General features: G+C 41.6%; 2 protein-coding genes across 4 annotated transcripts; one reads left to right on the forward strand and one right to left on the reverse strand.

Annotated features, from left to right (window-relative positions):
- Nucleotides 1-188: 188 nt before the first annotated feature.
- On the forward strand, nucleotides 189-10,051 carry LOC135496947 (DIS3-like exonuclease 2). Of its 3 annotated transcripts, none has more exons than XM_064786549.1 (19): nucleotides 189-308; nucleotides 765-2,378; nucleotides 2,643-2,770; nucleotides 3,162-3,287; nucleotides 3,489-3,605; nucleotides 3,764-3,995; nucleotides 4,268-4,355; nucleotides 4,574-4,940; nucleotides 5,285-5,392; nucleotides 5,734-5,802; nucleotides 6,110-6,217; nucleotides 6,434-6,570; nucleotides 6,744-6,867; nucleotides 7,237-7,296; nucleotides 7,568-7,802; nucleotides 8,092-8,222; nucleotides 8,518-8,622; nucleotides 8,815-8,961; nucleotides 9,184-10,051. In XM_064786549.1, exons 2-19 carry the CDS (start codon nucleotides 785-787, stop codon nucleotides 9,499-9,501), a joined length of 4,194 nt encoding a protein of 1,397 aa, XP_064642619.1. In that variant the 5' UTR covers nucleotides 189-308; nucleotides 765-784; the 3' UTR covers nucleotides 9,502-10,051. The 3 variants fall into 3 exon arrangements, with proteins under 3 accessions (XP_064642619.1, XP_064642620.1, XP_064642621.1); XM_064786550.1 differs by having other exon boundaries at nucleotides 195-425; XM_064786551.1 differs by having other exon boundaries at nucleotides 195-417.
- Nucleotides 10,052-14,109: 4,058 nt separating this feature from the next.
- On the reverse strand, nucleotides 14,110-20,510 carry LOC135496667 (phenylalanine--tRNA ligase beta subunit-like). The gene is made up of 17 exons (XM_064786111.1): nucleotides 20,377-20,510; nucleotides 19,962-20,047; nucleotides 19,509-19,555; nucleotides 19,131-19,187; nucleotides 18,798-18,873; nucleotides 18,563-18,678; nucleotides 18,145-18,295; nucleotides 17,735-17,843; nucleotides 17,278-17,410; nucleotides 16,919-16,970; nucleotides 16,616-16,677; nucleotides 16,397-16,503; nucleotides 15,961-16,142; nucleotides 15,719-15,811; nucleotides 15,290-15,407; nucleotides 14,943-15,089; nucleotides 14,110-14,779 (listed from the first exon to the last, which is right to left on the reverse strand). Exons 1-17 carry the CDS (start codon nucleotides 20,432-20,434, stop codon nucleotides 14,628-14,630), a joined length of 1,746 nt encoding a protein of 581 aa, XP_064642181.1. The 5' UTR covers nucleotides 20,435-20,510; the 3' UTR covers nucleotides 14,110-14,627.
- Between the last annotated feature and the right edge of the window lie 159 nt (nucleotides 20,511-20,669).

A 20,669-nucleotide genomic window follows, 5' to 3' on the forward strand; every position in this document is an offset into this window, starting at 1 on the left:
TACAAATTTATTTGTACATTGAAGCAGAGCAACTAACAGAGATAAAATCTATTTAGTAATAAACATTGGGTAATTTACTACAGAAATATATGTATCATGTACATGTTCTCGGCAAATCAGCATTCTCAATGCGATTGTCGATGGTCCGTCTTCCATTCCTGATGTGCGTTTTAGCTTCACCCACTCACTTCTATTTCACAACTTCTAAAAATTTTGAGAAAGTCTGCTGCAATTTTATGACGATTTCTTATTCAGTGATCATTATTTTAGCGATTTGAGTCTGTTCAGTGGCAAGAGCAGTTTAATTGGTACAGTTGTAAACCTCCTTGTTGGTAGAAGTATTGCGGTATTCTTTCTTGAACCTGGCGTTTTCATCACTTTTTTTCTGGGATCTCATGATCTGGATCAGTGGATGCAGTTCAGTAGTTCAGTAGTTCATCACTTTCTGTCATATTCATATTCATGATTTGCCGAGAACATGTAGGCCTATATGATAGATAGATGTTTGAGTTAAAATTTACAATCCCCGATTGTAAATGACGTAGTTGTAAACTTATTCCTATTTTTGTTGTAAATTATGTTGACATCTTGCTATTTCGCGACATTTTTGCAAAATTGCGTCATCACGTTTTCTGAGCAATATTGAGCGATGTGGTGAAACCGTCTTATCATGCTTACAGTACACTCCAAGTCATATGGACTTGGAGCTCTATGTCTACATGTATCTGCTCTATAAACTCACCCAAATACCTTTTCCTTTGCAGATTGATTTGCTGTGAGAAGGATGGCTGAAGGAGGCAGTGATTTCATTGATCCGCTAAGTGTAGTTGAGCCCATTGGGGATTCGCCAGCTTCCAGTGGCATCATCTTTAGTCCCAGACTGCAGAAGAAAACGAAGGCTGACATGGATCAAATAACAGCTCAACTTGAAGCTGTGAAGCTGGAGAGTCCAGTTGAGAAGAAAGATGGAGATAAAAGTTTTACTTCTGACTTGGCACCTGCAAATTTTAAATTTGGTTTTAAATTAGAGAAGGACAGTTTGGGGGATCTAGGAATTTCAGAAAAAGCTCCTGAGTCTGACAGTGTTTTCAGTAAAAGACCGGAAGTTTTAGATTCAGGGTCTGATGACATTGATGAAGATAGTGGTTTTGTTAAAGTTGAGGGAGAAAAGAAAAAGAAACGCAGACGTGGAACAAGAGGAGGTAGACAGAGATCTAAAAAATCCGAGGAAGAAATGCGTGTTGTTGTTGATGTTTTAGAGGCAGAGACTAGTTTTACGATCCTACCCAAATCTGAGGTCAAGGAATTGGCGTGTGAGATGAACGGGGAGATGCCTGGTCAAGTTGAAGATAGATTCAAAAGCAGTGGGAAGTCTAACAGGGTACCTAAACGGGTTGGATCTATGGAGAAGCTGAAGAAAAGTATAATTGCAGATGTAGTCGGACATGCTGATGATGTTGAGCAAGATAATACAAAGAAAGTGAAGTCGAGATCTGCAAAATTGCCTGATATTGTCGATAGTTCATGTCCTGTGTCGGTTTCTGGAACAAGCAGATCTGATGTGGCAAGTTCAAGGGCTACAGAACCGATTGACGCAGGGTGTAGTAAAAAATCTAGCAGTCGGAAAAGACGAGAGAGAAGGAAGAAAGAAAAAGTGGGTAAAAATGTTGCATTGGCTTCACTTCTGAGTAGGAAGCCAAGCGATTTTGACGATGACAGTGATGAATTGCCGGAATTGGTGAAACAGTTCTTGGAGAAAAATGGTAGGACAGTTGAGAGTTCAAAAATGTCGAATGAATTTGCTGACTTGCCAAGGAATGAAGCGAGAAAAAAGAAGGGGAAAGAGAAAACAAGGGATCAGAAAGACAAGGAGGGGAGGGGAAAGTTCACTGATAAGGTTTCGAATCAGACACCAGTCAAGGAAGGCTGTTACTCTAAGTTACTGAAAGAGCACAACATAAGAGAGCGACACGACTCTCTGCCTGCAAAGTTTGACAGAAGACATGGATCAAGCCCTGTTAGTTTTTCACCTGGTAGAAAGAATAGGGACAGATATTATAGTCAGTCTTATGATGGGCAGTTTGACATGTTTGATGAAGCGAGCCAGTCTCCCCGTCAGAGTCTCTTCCCTGGTGATGTTGACCCCAATAACACCAGAAACGCTAAGGAGGGTAGGAGAAATAAAAAGCACCACCAAAACAGAGATGGGACTCCAGAGAGTCAAAGACCAAAGCTCGGCCAAGGCCAGGGAAGACGTAATACTGAGGATGGAGCATATGGAAACAACTCGCCACGGAATGGAATGAGTCCTGCCAGGCCTAGGAGTCATTCTGAAGCCAACCAAAGCCCACAGTGTGGACTGAAGGGTACACCTAAAGGTAAAAACTCATTTTAATTTGTCATCCGCTTTTAACCGAAGGAATAGCATTTACTGTCCAACGCTTACTGTTCTTCCTGATGAAAATGGATAAAAGTTTAGTAAAAAACTTATCCTAAGTCAAGAAAAGTTGCAAAAGTTTATTAGACCAGTGTAAAAAGTTTTAATAAGTGGGATAGAAAGGTTCAACCACACATTGTTGAAAAAACGTTTTAAAAATTGGGTTTTACACTTGTTCCATTCGTGTGACATCTGTTTCCTCCAGGCATGACGATCTCAAAGAACCAGACGCCAAGACAAAGAGACGGCAGGGGTACCCCGAATGACCAAGATGCAAGCACACCAAACAAACAGGGTCGAGGTACACCAAGGAGTGCTTCAAAGAAGAAGAAAGTGAGTTTGACTCTTGAAGTTTTTCAGTGTTTGGTATTTGGATTGTACATTATTTGTAGAGGTAGAGCAGAAAACTCCACAATTGATTGAAGTTATTCTAGCCTATCAAATAGTTATCATCATTTGTAGTTCATCCAGTACCAGTAAGAGGCAGCACTTGAAATAATTATTGATTGGGGGGGATTCCCCGCAGCTGTTGCGATGATTGCAGTTTATGTAAGTGGAATGGTATTGTAATTTGGCAATTCTAAATTGTATGTACATGTATGCACCAATACTGGTGAATGTTCACTGGTTGGCGGGGGGGGGGGGGGGTAACATCAGCAATAAACTGCATCCAGGATAAGTATAACATTTATCATTCAACAAAACTTTCAATTTTCATTTACAGCAAATCCAGTTTGAGCCATATCTGGATAAGGAAAGTATGAGCTCGTTGCTGAAGCAGGGAAATCTCATTGAGGGGTCGATCAGAATCAACCCAAAGAATTATGAAGACGCGTATGTTCCCCACCCAGTAAGTACAGATAATCGTTTTACCGCCTCTTCTGGTTTTGATTAGTTGTCAAATTTTGAGGAGACAAGCAAGCCACGCCAGTCAAAGAATCTTACGAGCCTTGAGCTTCATGCATTCCCAACTCAACCAAAACTTCAACGAAAGCAAAATGCCAAAAGATATCTGAATCATAACACTTTGCTCCATGGACTTCTCTTTCAGGATGGTAGTTCAGATGTTTACATCAAGGGCCTTGCTGATAGGAACAGAGCACTGAATGGGGATGTTGTTGTCGTCCAACTCCTAGCTGATGATAAGACACCGCTGGTAGACATAAATGTAAGTTCTTGTATCTTTTACTGAACACTGTGGATCTTGCAAAAGTTATGCCAAGTAATTGCAAAAAAGTGATTTTTACCAAAAAATATTATTATAAAGTTACCTAAGTGGTAAATCTCAGACACTCAGAATCTCACCTGTCATTGTTTTCTTGACAGGCCAAGCAACATAAAGATTTACCACAAGGTGTCCAGAATGTTCTGGAGAAATTAGTCGAGAAGAACTCGATGAGATGTGGCAAGGTTGTTGGTATCGTAGAGAAGCTGCACAGCCGCGCCTGTACTGGACATATCAAACCCATGAAAGACAAGAACCAGAACTACATGCTGTTCTCCCCAATCGACCACCGCATGCCAAGGATCAAAGTTCCAGCAGAGGACTGTCCCAAAGGTATATTTTGATAACGAGTTTGCCTCTCTTGAAATCTATGGAATTTGGTTGTTGATACCTTTGTTGTACAATGTGGATATTTCATCTTTGATCAGATTTTTTGTTCAGAGCTATGTACATGAAGACATTGTGACCAGGTCTCTCTCGATATGTGAATGATTCTGCGGAGATGACGCTTACATTTTGCAACATTTAAAAAAAAATTATCTTGTGCTTACTTTGTTCAATTTGATTGAATTTCTTGAATCAACACTTGATTTGTGGTATTTCAGGTTTTCTGGAGAGGCCAGGAGACTTTGCCAACACGTTATTTGTGGCCAGGATAAAGGAGTGGGAGGAAGGGTCGCAGTATGCTAAAGGGTATGTAGCCAGTTTCGAATGTTTAAAGAATTTGATAGGAGTACTTGGTAGAGCTTTGGTCTTATACCATTGCTATAATTGTACCACTACACCTTACATATACCCACAGCCTTTCTGTATAGAACTGTAAGTAAGATATATAACAACTCGTGTAGTTGACTCTGTTTGATATTGACTAAAGGTGTTTCAGTTGTCAAAAACCCTACTTTCTGTTACAGGAATGTTCAGCGCAGTCTTGGAGAGGCTGGAGAGATAGAACCAGAGACGGAAGGCATGTTGAACGACTATGGTGTTGACTACAGTGACTTCTCCCAGGCAGTCCTCGAATCCCTCCCAAAGAATCTCCCGTGGACAATCCCGGAATCTGAACTCCAAACCAGAAAAGATCTCAGAAAAGAAATTGTGTTTACTGTTGATCCTGCGTCTGCTCGTGACCTCGATGACGCTTTATCTTGCGTTGACAATGGAGACGGCACTTATGAGATTGGTGTTCATATTGCCGATGTCAGCTATTTTGTAAAGGAGCAGACAGAGTTGGACTGTGTTGCAGCCAGTCGGGCGACCAGTGTGTATTTAGTACAGAAGGTAGGTTGAATGCTTTTAGGACAAGCTGTGAACTTGTATTGTGTGTTGAGTTTTCATGTATGCCAGTATTTGTCATGACAGTTCGAAATCATGCACAGCCCTTGTCATGACAGCCATAAAATTCATGCTTGGGTTTTAAGGGAGTCGTGTATCAGACCAGTGAAGGGAAGGAACAGGCCAGGGCCTATTGCTGATGTTCTTGGTGCGACCAGACACCGGCTTGTATAGTCTGTCCTCACTCACAATGGATAGGACTTCCAAAGGGTACTTTAAGATGGGTAGTGGCCACTACTTCGATAGCTTGGCTTGCCTCTTGAAATTGATTTATCTTCTATTCCTTGTAGGTAGTACCAATGTTGCCGCGGCTTCTGTGTGAACAGTTGTGTAGTTTGAATCCAGATGAAGATCGACTGACCTTTTCCGTCATTTGGAAAATGACTGAAACGGGCGAGGTGAGAATAATTATCATACTACTGAAACTACACTCTATTCAGTCTGTGTGAATATAGGTTCATTCATATGCCCGTACACGTATATGCATGAAAGTTAAGAACACAGGGAGCACATCTACATGTATGTTGACCAGGATAGTATCATCTGCATGCCCTCAAGATACCCATAGATCTGGGAAGACAAGATTTAAATTAAAAGTTAAATGTAGAAACAGTGGAACTCGTATGATAGAGCTTTAAATTTTCAACGTGTCATCGCCAGTGATTGTCTCCTTGAACTTTGCCGATACCACTGTGTGTCTTTCTAATAGAAATTGACTCCTTGGCCTCTCTCTTCACAGATTCTTGACATATGGTTTGGCAGGAGTGTCATTCGGTCGTGTGTCAAATTGAGTTATGATCATGCGCAGGTAAGGCCACTTTTCGATAGTATCAGGATCAGGTCAGGCAAGGCTACCTGCAGGTTGCTTGCGGGTTTGACCACTCACCACTAGTATCTTGTAAACCAGTGTCACTTGTTTCGGGGGGGGGGGGACTTCCCGCCTTAACCCTAGTAGGCAACCAGTGCAGGAAAAGGAAAACTGATGTATGATAAAAACCCAGGCAGTAAATGCCTGTTCAAGTCAGCCGAGTCCAGCCCTTGTGGCCCTACGATAGATTAGGCACCTGTGCACATCTTTCAGCAGACTAGTTATTGATCTTCTCATATTTCTCTAGGGTTTCCTAGATGAGCCTGACAGGGAATGGACCAGGGAAGAACTGCCACCAATATCTGATGGAGTCTCCATTGATCAGATCAAGAGCAGAATTTTAATTTTTGACAAGGTGAGTTTCAGTTTGATTCTTGTTCCCCGCTTCACTTATGAAATCCCTACCTATCCCTTTGAAGTGAGGAGCATCCATATACCTAGTGGACTCCTCCCTGGCTGAGAAGCCTGTAACAAACTCACATGAAACAAGACTAACTGCAGAAGAAGACAAAGACAAGAATTGAAACATGCTTGATATTTCTACATGTATGACCTTTGTAAACTTTTTCAGATTGCAAAGAACTTACGTGCCAAAAGAGCCGACAATGGTGCTCTCCGCTTGGATCAGGTCAAGTTGATGTTTGTCTTGGACAAGGAGACCGGCTTGCCATGTGGTTGGAAGGTGTACCAAGGGAAAGACAGCAATAAGTAAGAACAAGCACAGTGTCTCATCCTCCGAACTACGATATATGACTGCTTTTACTTTTGCTTTTACTTAGCGGTGTTGTCCACCATTGTTTGTGAGCAGTCAATTTCAAATATCCGTTTGGCCGCATTGTTTATGTAGGACCAGTGTGATGATGAGTTCTCTTCCCTTCCAGGTTGATTGAAGAGTTCATGTTGCTGGCCAATATGTCTGTGGCTAACAAGATCCGTCGTGCGTTCCCCGAGAAGGCCATGCTGCGATGCCATCCTCCGCCAAAGACAAAGATGATACAAGATCTGGTAAGTTGATTGGTGTGGTGGTAGAATGACTTACAAGAATTGATTGAGGTAAAGTATCAACTGGGCCTTGATTGAACTCCCTAAACAAGTGGGAAGGAGTAGGTGGCAATCTCCCAGTGGAAACAAACCTGGTCGGTCACCTGTGTCATCCTTTCTTGTTACATGGAGAAGCGATCCTACTCACAATCATACTTGGAACCATGAGTCAGGACAAGAACTTATCATAATATCAGCATGAATCTTATCCTCTCTGAGGGCCCTGGTGACTTCTGTGGTGTGATGACCTACATGTATATCATATCCCTGGAAGGAAACCTTGCGACTGTGAGATACAGAATATTTAGGATGTTTTCGGATCTTCTATTTCAGATGGAGATGTGTGAGACGATGGATATCCCCCTTGATGCCACCAGCTCAGGTGCTCTCCATGTAAGCTATTCAGCAATACGTAGTATATTTGTCGGGCTCTTTTGTGCAGGTTGTATCACCTAGCCATTTTGTATTTCTCTGGTTATACACTTGGAGATGATTAGCACAGTCAGTAGGTAATAATGTCAATAGAACTCATACCTCTCATATTTGTCTACAAGATGTATCAACCATGATAGGAAGCCGCTCTTAATGTTTTCAAATTGAAGGCGTGATACTGAGAGTTTATAAGCTTTTCTATATCTTTAAGCATTGAATTCTTTCTTTAAAGGAATCTCTCTCTGCCTTGTACGGAGATGACGAAGACTCACAAAGCCGTTTACAGATACTGACGGTGCTATGTTCAAAGCCAATGCAGCTTGCCAAATATTTCTGCACCGGGACGGTCAGTGGGGTTGAGGATTGTTGGCATTACGCTCTCAGCGTCCCAGAGTATACACATTTTACGTCACCAATCAGGCGATATCCCGATGTCATCGTGCATCGGCAATTGGCTGCTGCTCTAGGTGAGTGCAAAAACTGGAATATATATTTGACTCTTTGGTGCAATTTGAAAAAATGAAGAAGGTCTGCAAACACTTGAGCATTTTCCTGCTGCGGTCATCACCACTGCCAATTCTGTATTTACATCCCTTAGAATCATGACTGAAGAGAGATATCCTAATCACTGTTGTTTGTTTCACAGATTATGTAACACTGTTACCATCGCTGAGATTTATTTGTATCATCAAGTTATTACCATGATACAGTGGCTGGTTATGTATTTACTTCTTTTCTATTCTTGTTATGCTCCAGGCTTGACCCCTGAGCCAAATGCCTCAAAGAATATCATCCAAAGACAAGCTGACCATTGTAATCTGAAGAAGTCCAATGCCAAGAGGGTCTCGGAGATGAGCAGTGATATGTTCTTTGCTGTCTTCGTCAAGGTCAGTATTCATTTAAACTCTTAGTTTACTACAGATTTTGCTGAGAATTGATTTGAGAATACTTTGAAAGGTCTTCTGTAGATTTGTAGATTGAGACTCCAAGATATGTGAATTGTAAAGTCAATGGTTTGGGAACTCATATGACTTGCATCTCTGAGACCATTGGTCCAACAAGAAAAGTTTAGAAGTTATTTGTACCAATGCTGTTGATCACCTACTGGTTATACTTTTGGATGACTTTAAGAATATTGCTGGAGCTCATAAACGTAATCAGACATCTTTTGCTCTTTTTCAGGAGAGTGGTCCAATAGAAGAAAGCGGTATGGTGATGTCAGTGCTGGACAGATCATTTGATGTGCTCATCCTGAAGTTTGGAGTGATTAAGAGAGTTTATACAAATGTAAGTAATTATCAAGTTTGCATGCCGATCCACTGTCATTGTGCTTATATCCAGGAGGAGACTTTAGGACTGATATTTACCACTGCTAAGTCGGCATGCTAGTTTATAGCTTTCCAGTATGTAGCCTCTGTCAGTAGATATCAGTAGAACGGCGTACCCCTTTGATAATCATTTTACGCCCCTTTTTTTCAGAAACACAACTTATTGGAGGCAAAATGCGAGAAGAGGAATAAGGTACCAAGACTAACATTGGTATGGAAAGAAGGGAAACAGACCATCACTCTGTTTACCAAGGTTCAGTGCATCATAGAATCTGACCCACAGCCCTTGAAATGGAACGTAAGTCTTTGACGTATTCTTTTACGCTTTGTTTTAGCGACAATATTAGCAGCTCTGTTTAACCACTTAAGTCTCAGATCAAAAAAGGAGACTCAGTATCCTCTAGTTTAATCGTATCTAATAGGCAGGTCATTGGGTCACCAAGCCATTGGGATAAGAATACTATACAGTCATCTGTTGTCTCCTTAGAATAGTTCTAAACCTGTTTGCTCTCTGTTGCAGGTTCTAATCAAGCCGCCTTATTGCGATGATCCTTCCACACCTCAGGTCGATGGTGATAATTCAATTGGGGAAGACGCCCCATCTGAAACAAAGGATGTGTCGCTACTGCCTACCATTGTTGATGGAGAAATCTCTATTGATAAAGATGCTACACCCAAATCAAATGACGCATCACTGCCGCCAGCAGCTGTCGCTATTGGTGACGTTATTGTAAGGGAAAAGAGCGATTCTGAGAGCGATGGAGACTCCGATGATACGAGTGGTGATGATGTGGTTGTGGAGGAAACCATTGAGACTGTTCTAAATGAAACTAATTGAATAGTTTAAAAAGAACTGTGTTATCACAAATTCAAGATGGAAGTAACTCTACTGTAAACTAGGCCAGGAGCCATCATACCCTTTTAAGTGGCAGTGCTGACATTTGAAACGGAATGTCGAGGAATTGCTGAGTGTATATTTTGATGCATTGTTTTAAACTATGAAATACCTTTCTTTCTCACTGAATTGAATATAACTGAGTAAATATATCTGGGGTATTGACCCCTGGAGGGTTAAAGGCTTTATGTTGGATGCTCATGGGGTCCAAATGGAAAATATTTTAGAGCATCTCTGCCTTGCTTTACTGCCATTTTATTTCATTCTTAGCATCGAAAATATCACACACGCATGTGCTGTCTTACACAAGTAAATGAGGTGCATACAGTGTGTCCCAAAATATGTTGCTTGTAGATTGTATGAAGATTTTTACAAATATTGGGCAACATGTTCTTGGATATAGTGCATACATGCTGTGATATTTCAACCATGAAGTATATTTTAGGTGAACTATTGTTGAATTTGTTTTGAAATGTTGAAATAAATTATTGATGCTGCATAAAAGTTGTCCGTGTCAACACTCGCTCCTTGCAGTGTAAAACGAAATTGCCTGTCTGCCTTGTAGGTGGTGTACAACAGACGAGCATCAGCGACTGACATAACGCCAGAGGATGAATTCCTACCATGACCCAGTAGCCTTGAGTCACATTTTAAGAAACCCAAGATGCAACTTTAATCACCATGGTTGTCCTGCCTGAAGTGCCAAAGCCAGATATCAAAGGCACCTCCTGAATCCCTTTGGTTGTGCCATTCCAGTAAAGACTGGTCCAAAAAAATTACGACTCTTCTGAAACCCAATTTCGGAAGGACAGTATTTTAAGCATCTCCATTGACCCCACCCTCTTGGATAAGCCCATCTGGCATTCTGACATAGACTCATCACAAAGACAAACAGGGGATGGATCGAATTTTGATTGACATCAGAAGTGGACAGTCCTTTAAAAATCATCTCTGATATAGGTTGTACCTTTGTCTCTCATGTAACTGATGACAAGGAGGATCTCAGTTGCATCTCGCTGTGCGACTCCAGGCTACAGACAACAACAGTCAAATAGGTTGTGCCTTTGTCCACAGTGTATGGACAATGATCATGTTGACTTTAAGATGATTCCCATACATGCATGTGACTCCAACAGACTCCATATGATGAGATAGATTGTACCTTGGTCCACGTTTATGTGACTGATTACCATGATGACTTAGGTTGTGTTTGTAGCCAGGACATACATATAGAAATCACCATGAAAGTCAGTCACAAATACCGAAGACAACTAACGAATGGCTCCTCATCCATCGTGTGAGATAAGGCCGCAATACAGTGTCTCCACCACTTCTGGTGAGTCGCTATCATTGCCTGATTGTCCCAGGCGAGGCCATGCGGTCCATAAGCCACAGTTGACTTCCTTCTCTGTTGTGCCCACCTCATGGCTGTCCTGGGGATGTTGTCTCGCTTTATTCGGAAGACGCGTTACCCGCCAAAGCCATCGGAGTCTCACTGATGTCGCCGCCAATCACCTGAGTCCCACAAGGCGAACAAAGCACAATCAATATTACTTTAGTTGTCCCATTCCTAGAGTATCGTGCAGGATGTATACGTGGCCCAAGACGCAATTGAAATCATCATGGCTGTCTGTTGCACGCTTGTGTAAGCACGGAAGCCAAAGACACAGCCCAAGTCATGATGTTCGTCACTCACATGGCAGATCAACGCACAACCTATTACCATGGTCATCCTTAGTCTTGAGTCACATACTGGAGGAACCTAAGACACAACCATCAAGATGGTTGTCAGCCACATGCATGGCGGATCAAGGAACAACCTGTATTACCATCGATGTCCTAAGTCTGGAGTCACATATTAAAGAAACCTAAGCCCACAACACCATCTGTGTCAGTATCCTGGACACGAGACAACAGTGATAGAGGTTTTGCCTTTGTCCGTCTGCATGCTACTGATGATCATGGTGATTTGAGCTGTCCAATGGTCGTCTTGGGTTGTCTGACATGCAACTCCAGACAACAGACAACCAGACAACCAGGTTCCTCCAGACTAAAGACAACCATCGTGATATAGGCTGTGCCTCGGTCCGCCATGTATCCGCCATTTCGTCATCCTGACCATCTTTCCTTCATGGCGACAGAACGAGGCGGGTCCTCTGGGTCCATAGTGTAGACTCAGATGGCCTGGGTATGTAACGTGTCTTCCGAATATATCGAGACAACACCCAAGGTCTGCCGTGAAGTCGGCGCATCAGAAGGCAAATTGAACCGTGGCCTGAGGACCACATGGCGAATAACGATGACAGCTAAGCTGAGCGAGATGGTCCTTACCTGGACGAGGCAAAGACAGCGAATCACCTGAAAGCAGTGGAGCTACTACGTTGCGGCCTATGTCCCACGTCGGATGTGACTGCAGGCAATTGGCGACAACAGTGAAACTAAGATAGACTCGCATGTAGTCAATTTCGTCATCCTGACCATCTTTCCTTCATGGCGACAGAACGAGGCGGGTCCACTGGGTCCAGAGTGTGGTCTCAGATGGCCTGGGCATGTAACGTGTCTTCCGAATATATCGAGACAACACCCAAGGTCTGCCGTGAAGTCGGCGCTTCAGAGGGCAAAATGAACCGTGGCCTGAGAACCACATGGCGAATAACGATGACAGCTCAGTTGAGCGAGATGGTCCTTACCTAGGACGAGGCAAAGACAGCGAATCACCAAAAGCAGTGGCGACTGATGTCCTACGATGGATGAAGAACCATTAGTACATTGCTCTCCTGTATTTATGTCTGACTGTCATCGATGGTGATGTATGTATGCATGTCCTGGCCACAAACGACGACAGGGAAAGAGGCTGTGTGTTGGTCCGTCTGTATGTTACTGGAAGATGACTATGGTGATTTCGTCTTGGGTTGTCCAACAGGCAACTCCAGACTGCATACAAACATTCTGATGTAGATTGTGCCGAGTACCTTGGTGACCTCGTTGATACAGGTTGTGTCTTGGGTTCCTCCAGTGACTCCAGGGTACGGACAACCATGCTGATGTAGATTGTGCCGAGTATTGACACAGGTTATGCCTTAGGTTCCTCTAATATGCGACTTCAAACTAAGGACAACCATGGCAATATAGGTTGTGCTCTGGTCCGCCCTGTGACTGACGACTATCATGATTGAGGACGTGTCTTAGGTGTCTTAGGCAAGATGGTCCTAGCCTGGGACGAGGGGAAGACCGAAATAAGTGTACACTGCGTTTCGGCCTGATGTCCGACGATGGATGAAGTACTTTGCTCTTCTGCATTTGTGACTGACTGTCATGGTTATTTCTGTATGCATGTCCTGGCAACAAACTACGACAAGGATAGAGGTTTTGTCTTTGTCCGTCTGTATGTTACTGGCAGATGACCGTGTGATTTCGTCTTGGGTTGTCTAACATGCAACGCCAGACTACGGACAACCATGGTGATATAGATTGTGCCGTGTGTCTTGGTGACCTTGTTGATACAGGTTGTGTCTTTGGTTCCTCCAATAGTTGACTTCCCGTGTTTGGTCTTCAATCAATGCAATAGACAGCCACGGCATCCCTTCGGGCACAGGACACAGCTTTGACTAACCCTGTCCCTTCAAAGGCATGTCGCGCCTGCTAGTGATAGACTCCCATGCAGTCCATTTCGTCCTCCTGATCGTTTCTCCGGGCGACAGGACGAGGCAGGCCCACTGCGTCCGAAGTTTAGGTGGTGACTGTCTCTCCTCTGTCACTATGTTGGCAATAGGTTGTTCGACCAAGGTCTAATTTGGTCTTGTCGATTCAGTTGCGTCTTTGATTCCCCCATTGTGTGATGTTCGTCTGTATGTGGCTGATGACCATGATTATGGAGATTTAGGCTTCTGACAACCAGAGTGTAATCATTGACATCTTTACTCGCATGGTGTAAGACAGGTTGTGCCTTGCTCTACCATGGATGAGACGTATGCCGATAATGATTTAGGTTATGTCTAAGGTTCCTCCAACTGCAGACTACAGACAACCATGTTGATGTAGATTGTGCCTTGTGTCATGGTACCTCGTTGATAAAGGCTGTGTCTCATGATCAGGTTCCTCCAGTATGTCCTTAGACACTGGCCAAACATCGTGATATAGGTTGTGCCTTTGGTGACCTTGTTGATACAGGTTGTGTCTAATGTTTGCTCCAGTATGTCACTCCAGACGACGGACAACCAAGGTGATATAGGTTGTACCTTGGTCCAACCAGTATGTGTCCGAGGACCATAGTGACTTAGGTTATGTCTTTCCATGACATCTCTTTTGTGTTGTAGCCAAATCCATCCAAATAGTGGTTGGTATTGGGTACAATCATGGTCCTTCTAGTCATGTCATAGACGGCCAGAAGAATGGTCTTAAGAGATAGACAAATAATATTCCCATGGTATTCATTTGTGTCATATCCCAGTCTATCAAAGTAAAGATGGGTATGGAACGATGGATTTAACTTGCAGACAACTCATTCTTGTGAGAAGAGGAAAGACAATATTCATTTTAAAGATTTATTGATAAGAATCAATGTGGTGAAAGCACATAATTACTACACTTTCGCTAATAGCATCATGCTAAAGAAATGTATGCGACTCTTAAGAAACAATGACACACATCTGAAAGCTCAATAAGAGAAGCGTGATAGTCCTCCATTATATAAGGAACTGACAATCATACATCATAATTTATTTCATGCCACAATTTTCAGATTTCGAACTTCGATTATCTAATCTACTGGCTGTGCATTTTGTATTTTAATGCCTAATAGGAATCCATTATGTTCTGAAGGGTACAACACTTGCTGTTCTTCATGACGAGTTTTCCTCACTCAGTTCTTTCCCCACTTTATGAACATCACCGTCATAATGATGGTATTAGTGGGACGGTGATAGTGGAGGCAGATGTCCACGAGACAGATTGGAAAGATTCATGAGAAAATATGGAAATCTTCCAAAGAAATAAGCTACATTTGTAATGTCACAATTCAATTTTAGTCATTGCACCGCACCACCACCAAAGTCTGGTAGGCCTGCCACCTATAGGAATGGTTCCAAGTCAAGTTCAAATGCCGAGCATGGAAGATTCAAGTCGAACTTATCGATAACATCTGGATGAAGCACACCAATCGTTCCTATCGTCTTTCCTTTCACGACTATTTCAGCACATCGTCCTGGGAAGTAGGTCGCGTCTGAAGCAGAGAAGTCTGACCAGTTGAGGACATTATGTGAAAGGAGGCAATGCCAAGTAAACTAAAAGCCAGTGTCAGTGACAAAACATGCTTTAAACGACCAGGCCCTGAAAGATGGAGATATGGTTTCTCTAATGCCATCCTAGTTTGAGTTATAACTCACCTTCACAGGGTTTCAGGTGGTATCCAGTCCTGAATGGCACCTCCAGGAGCTGCATGGTCCTATCCAACAGCCCCTGAATCACCTCAAACGCGGGGATCTTGTTGTAGTAGACTGCACAGAAACGCCGATGATTGCTGGCTCCCACATCTGAAATTGACAAAATATTACTTGTACATTCCAAAATATTATTCAATACTGTTTATACAGCTATATGTTTGTAAAATGGGTATTAAAAATAAGCTGTAGTGTCTATCGAAGAAGGGACATGATAATCATATTGGGAGGTTTTTAACTCTTGCAAATGACTTTATGTGCTTTTTCATCATTTCTTTCAAATCATTTCCTACCTTTATCTTTATTTTGCACCACAATATCTGAGATTTCAAACAGTTTCAGCGGGAGTGGCATCTTCCTGTTGCAGTGAATCGTCTTGAGGATGCCAGGTAAAAGCGTTGTCCTAGCAACCTGAAAGTATGACGCAAAGGTTTCATTTCACAGATTACTTGTACTATAAAACTTTTGAACAAGTAATTCTTTCAAGAGAGAAATCTAGCATTATCCTGATTAATTTTGCAAGCATTCCTTGTATCATCATGTAAGTGACTTAAATATAACCAGGTCTGTTTTTTTAAATGTGTTCAAAGGCACTCTATGACAGAAAGTAGGAAAGTTATTGGGAAGCATACTGCCATTTGGCTCCTGAAATGATAGCATCCAAAAAAGCTATACCTTGGCCTTGACATAGCATGGTTAAGAAAAACTAATAAAATACGTACTTGAAATTCTAACGTCTTTGGGTTGGCGATATGAACAGCATTTGTACTAGCAATGGTCTTGTTTAATTTGTCTGAGATGTCATCCTTGGAACACTGTAACAAAGACACAAATGCTCTGTAAAACAGTTGAAAGCTTTGATAAACAGTAAAGGGCCACTGGTACATCTACATGTATTAGACGCAATATTTTTGACATGGAAGGTTGGACTATACAACTGCATGAGGTAATATGAATTACTCACCAAGGCAAATGTGAGAACTTCAGTAAATCCAGCAGCAGCTATATCGGTCCGTAAAAGATCGGTCAGTCTGTTGATAGCGAATTGGTCAGCAATACAGTTCGTATGTGGTATCGTCTGCTTAATGTTGTCGAATCCAAAAGCAATGGCGACATCTTCGATGATATCACACGCATGGATCACATCTGTGAAAAGAATATCCTTAAGGTAAGTTCGATACAGATATGCTGGATGTTGTCAAGCCTAGAGGCTATGGTGACTCCTCCCAAACTTGCACAGAATCTCTCTCTATTCCTCTTTGGAGACCATTATTTGTCTTTGTTGCAGCTGTGGATGTGGATGGAAAGGATGAGCTGGTACTTGGTTAGGGAGTGCATTTGGCACCTAGTACCATGAAAATATTTCAAAAATAAAAGAATCTGTAATTGTCATTCCCTACCTGCTCTTGTTGGTGGTATTTCTACACTGACCATCTGACCACCTTCCATTGGCTTCGACTTCAAACACATTTTTGTTAAGAGTTTAGCTATTTCCTCTGCAGATATGCTGAAAGGAATAGACAATTGCAACATTGTAATACTTCAGTGAATTACAACAACTAGCTTTAAGTTATTTCCAATTGGAACCTTCGTGGTGCAAAAATCTAGATTCCGCTCACCTGATTCCAACTTTCTTGTTGATTTCTTCTACACTGATTAATTCTTCTCGATACTTTAATTCCTGTAACAAGGAAACACAGTAATTCTTTAAAAAACGTGTCAATATTTTGAACTTTTATAACAGGTGTTAAGGGTTCCTTATTTGCCAGTACATATCTGCTCCCGACAGCAAAGCTGCATCAATCTTCTCCAAGGAAAATGATGTGTAAACATTCTTGACGGACACAGGCTGCATATACATGCAATTGCTCAGTTTTCGTGAAATTGATTAATGGATTATAGTAGGAAGTGGTAATACTCACAGGGTATATGACACTAGTTCCATCAGGTTGTACAACTTCAGCAGACTCCACTCTGAAGTAAGAAAGAAAGATAAATCCTAAATTACTCCCCTTGATTAAATTTGCTGACTCAAATGTACTTTGCCCATTGAAATGATAGTTCCACGACTCTGGCAAGTATCAGACCAGACCAATAACATAATCTTGATGATGAAAAACAACAGACTTCCAACTGTATTGAGGGCTACCACCAAAAGGGATTGTCTCGCTTATTCATTTCTGCTACCACACATGACTGATTTGCCTTTTCAGCCAGAATATAAACATCACCTGAATTCCAATTTAAATCTAGAAGCAAACTCAGAACACACTCTACTCACGTGAATGGTGCCTTACAATACTCGGAGAACATCGTGATCAGTATGTCCAGGACAATCTTGGCTTTCGTCAGATCTGTAGCGGTGCACTCAATGAAAACATTCTTTGTACCCAGGTGAATTTTGGAGTGGTCCCCTTTAAGATGAAAACAAAAGCCGTTTTATCAATAGAATATCAAGTTGTTGAGTGCGTTTTTTAAATCATAGTCACATCGTCAGTTGCAAATAATTTTCTGAAACGCGTTTGAGTTGGGCCAGTTTAGAACTGAATTTCATAAAGGTAGAGTTTACCAAGACAAAATATTTTGGACTCACAATACAACTGGTATAGCCAGAACACCAAAAACCTTGCATATTTATTCAAGCCTTGTCAGTCTTATCACTGAATGTCTTCAAAGTACAATACTTTTTCTTTAAGTCTGTCTCAGTGTGTCATCATTTAAGTGTAAAACATATGTACCATTGATAATGGGAGGCATAGATAGAACAACTCCATTGCTGTCATAGATGACAGGGTAGACAGGCTTGTCTCGGATGATCGGGAGATAATGTCGGAGATGACTATCACCCTGGAATAGGAGAAAGTCAGGATAACAACAAGAAGTAAACGGAAAGCACCACCGCAGGTCTTTGCTGGCGAGTTCTTCTTCGTCAGCGTTCGCTCTGCACTAGGAGCTGTTATTCTCAAGTAAGTATTTCTCTGCCATAGTGGAGAAAACCTACATTTCCACTGTCAGTACTTGACCTAAACTACAATCAAGGGACCAGATTTACACACCCTTTAAACTACACAATGATCCTACAAATCTATCGTTCTACTGCATATACCCTGTTTTGCCACACAAACCGACACCATAAAAGAGGACTTACAGAATATAACTCCATCTGCTCAGCAGCAGTGAACTCTTTGGTCTGATTGAGTGGCTTGAACTTGATGTCGTTCGGTGCCTTGGCCGTGTAGAAGAATGGACCTGAGATTGTGTCTAAATCATGGGTACCAATTGCTACTAAAGCCCTTTTCCTGTGAACATAAGCACAAATGCAATTTGACAATGAGACAGCAAAAATGAGAGCTACACATCTCCACATTTGCATTTGCCATTGGTGCAAAAATATCAAAACATGGAAAACATTACTGGCCCAGTACATGTATCGTCAAGCCTTAAACTTTGTTACCAATTTTACACCCTTAAACAGATCCTTTACATAACATAATTCTGTTCATTATGATTTCCAGAGCAGTGCCAGATAATAAGAGAATATAACATTTTTTAGCAATCAAACTAACCTGCAAATATTCTGATGCAGCTTGTCCTGTAGTTCAATGAAGCTGTTGTACCTGTCCTCATCAAAGGTGATGTTCCTCAGAACCGCAGCAACCGCATGCGGTCGCACCTGGGCAGTCTGCAGTAAAAAGAGACACAATACTATTAAATCTAGGAGTACATAAGCCCAGCTGAACCTATCGTATCTTAAAATTGTAACAAACCAGGTCTGAAAACTTAAACCGGATAAAGACATACCTCAGGCTGGATAACCAGCTTCTGTCTTGAACCACCATTTGCAGGTGCAACAGCTTGATACCTCGGTGCAGAAATCCTGCAAACAGATGAAACATTTTGAGACTGATTGCCAAAATGAGAATTTGATGGAAACTCCACAATACAACTGGAAAATCAAATTGTTCGTGTCATATTTCACTGTCACATCACCAAACTTTCAGTAACTGGTAGCTTTTTTATTCCTGTTTATCTTGACGGCATTCCTTATCTTTGTGAACGAGTTCTAATGTGTGTCAAGAATAATGACAATATCACTCTGGCCTAAGTCTGTGGTTGGATTACTTGACTACTTACCGAGAGAGAAAGACCTGAAGTCCCCTCACCAGACCTTCCAGACACAACAAGTCATATCTAAAAGAGACGGAGCAAATCATTAGGAGGAGGATTCAATCATGAGGATAATTGATGATCAGCTGCTAAAGGAATTATGGAAATGATATATAGAACAACCAGCCTTTGACCTGTCTGAGCTATCTGACTGTGTGAGTGATGCCATTTTAATGATGTATCACACAGTGTAGAACAACAGGGAACCTCCACGATAGCTCAATGATACTGTGTATTGCAGTGGACTGGCAAACCAAAGATCTGTGGTTGGAATCACAGTCAAGGCATCCTGATTTTTCAGCCACTACCATTGACATTGGTATCTCTGTCTCAAAGTACACGCACCTATTTGCTGGAATCTCAACTTTATATTCAACAACCTTCTGTACACTCTGAAAAACAAACAAATGACAAAATTATGATAGCATGGTTCTGAAAACTTCTAAACTTTGATCAAATAGGCAGCATCTTTGTAAATTGGCCCTTATCCCCCATTCATATAATCCACATAAGTTAATATTTGTGAACTGTGAAAATGTACCTCAGTTCTTCCTGTTCCTTCAACAAAGGCCTTGCTCAGCACAACGACCATTGTCATAAATATGACACATGGCAAATCATCCACAGCATGCTGTGTTCTGTTACACAGAAAGAAAGTCCATGCTGTTTATTTGATAGTTCCATTCACTTAAAATTAGTCCTCTGAAGACAAAGTCACAACAGAATGCAGGGATAAGTTCACTGTAAGATACAAGACTACTGGTTCAATCTGAACTCATCAACCTATATGACGCATACCCCATCTGGTTGTTGCTTTTCTTCCTCAATTACATCATCTAACTCCAGACCGAATTCAAAGCACAACTCATCAAATTCTTCACTGGCTGAAAGAAGAAACAGAACATTTCATCATATGATTGTGCTCATGCATGGCATGCAAAGAAAGGTGTCTTGACTGATTTGTACTGACAGCCAGACAGCAGCACTTCGATGTATGTAGTGCTGGTTCAGTTCATTTTGCCCTGCTACATGTGGCATTGTCAGTGGCAGTGCAGTCATTTATATTGCCATTGGCCATGAAGTGTCAGTGACCAGCATGCAGCAGACATGACATGTGTGTCGATGGTGATATGATGATTTTTTTTGGGAATATTTCTTTCAATCAATGTTGTGATCAAAATAAGAGGTACAGAAATCAATTCAGTCAACTCACTGTATGTTTTACCCAATCTTTTGAATAGAATGTCTCTTTGTACAGTTATGATCGGCATAATTGGAGCTGTCTGGTGTTCTTTATTGAGGTTTTTCAGCAGATAATAATGAAAAAATGATGCAAGGAAGCCGGTGTGTCACGTTTTCTCTCCTCTGGCAAGTGAAGAGTGCAAACCGCCTCACTTTATAAAATATAATTCGGGCTCAAAATCATAATATGCACTTAACAACCAACTAAACTGCTATGAAATCTAAATATTAGTATAGCTGTTATAAGTTATTAGTTTAATACAA

The sequence above is a fragment of the Lineus longissimus genome, chromosome 12 (genome assembly GCF_910592395.1).
Source record: "Lineus longissimus chromosome 12, tnLinLong1.2, whole genome shotgun sequence".
NCBI classification, from domain to species: Eukaryota; Metazoa; Nemertea; class Pilidiophora; order Heteronemertea; family Lineidae; genus Lineus; species Lineus longissimus.

Excerpts from the sequence above, each read along its gene's own strand:
- LOC135496947 (XM_064786549.1), top strand. The coding sequence starts at position 785 with ATGGCTGAAGGAGGCAGTGATTTCATTGATCCGCTAAGTGTAGTTGAG. Across the intron at positions 7,297-7,567 it reads CCAGCTCAGGTGCTCTCCAT|GAATCTCTCTCTGCCTTGTA; the intron begins GTAAGCTATTCA and ends CTTTCTTTAAAG. Across the intron at positions 8,623-8,814 it reads TTAAGAGAGTTTATACAAAT|AAACACAACTTATTGGAGGC; the intron begins GTAAGTAATTAT and ends CCTTTTTTTCAG.
- LOC135496667 (XM_064786111.1), bottom strand. The coding sequence starts at position 20,434 with ATGCCGATCATAACTGTACAAAGAGACATTCTATTCAAAAGATTGGGT. Across the intron at positions 19,556-19,961 it reads AAAAGCAACAACCAGATGGG|AGTGTACAGAAGGTTGTTGA; the intron begins GTATGCGTCATA and ends TTTGTTTTTCAG. Across the intron at positions 17,411-17,734 it reads TATGCCTCCCATTATCAATG|GGGACCACTCCAAAATTCAC; the intron begins GTACATATGTTT and ends TTCATCTTAAAG.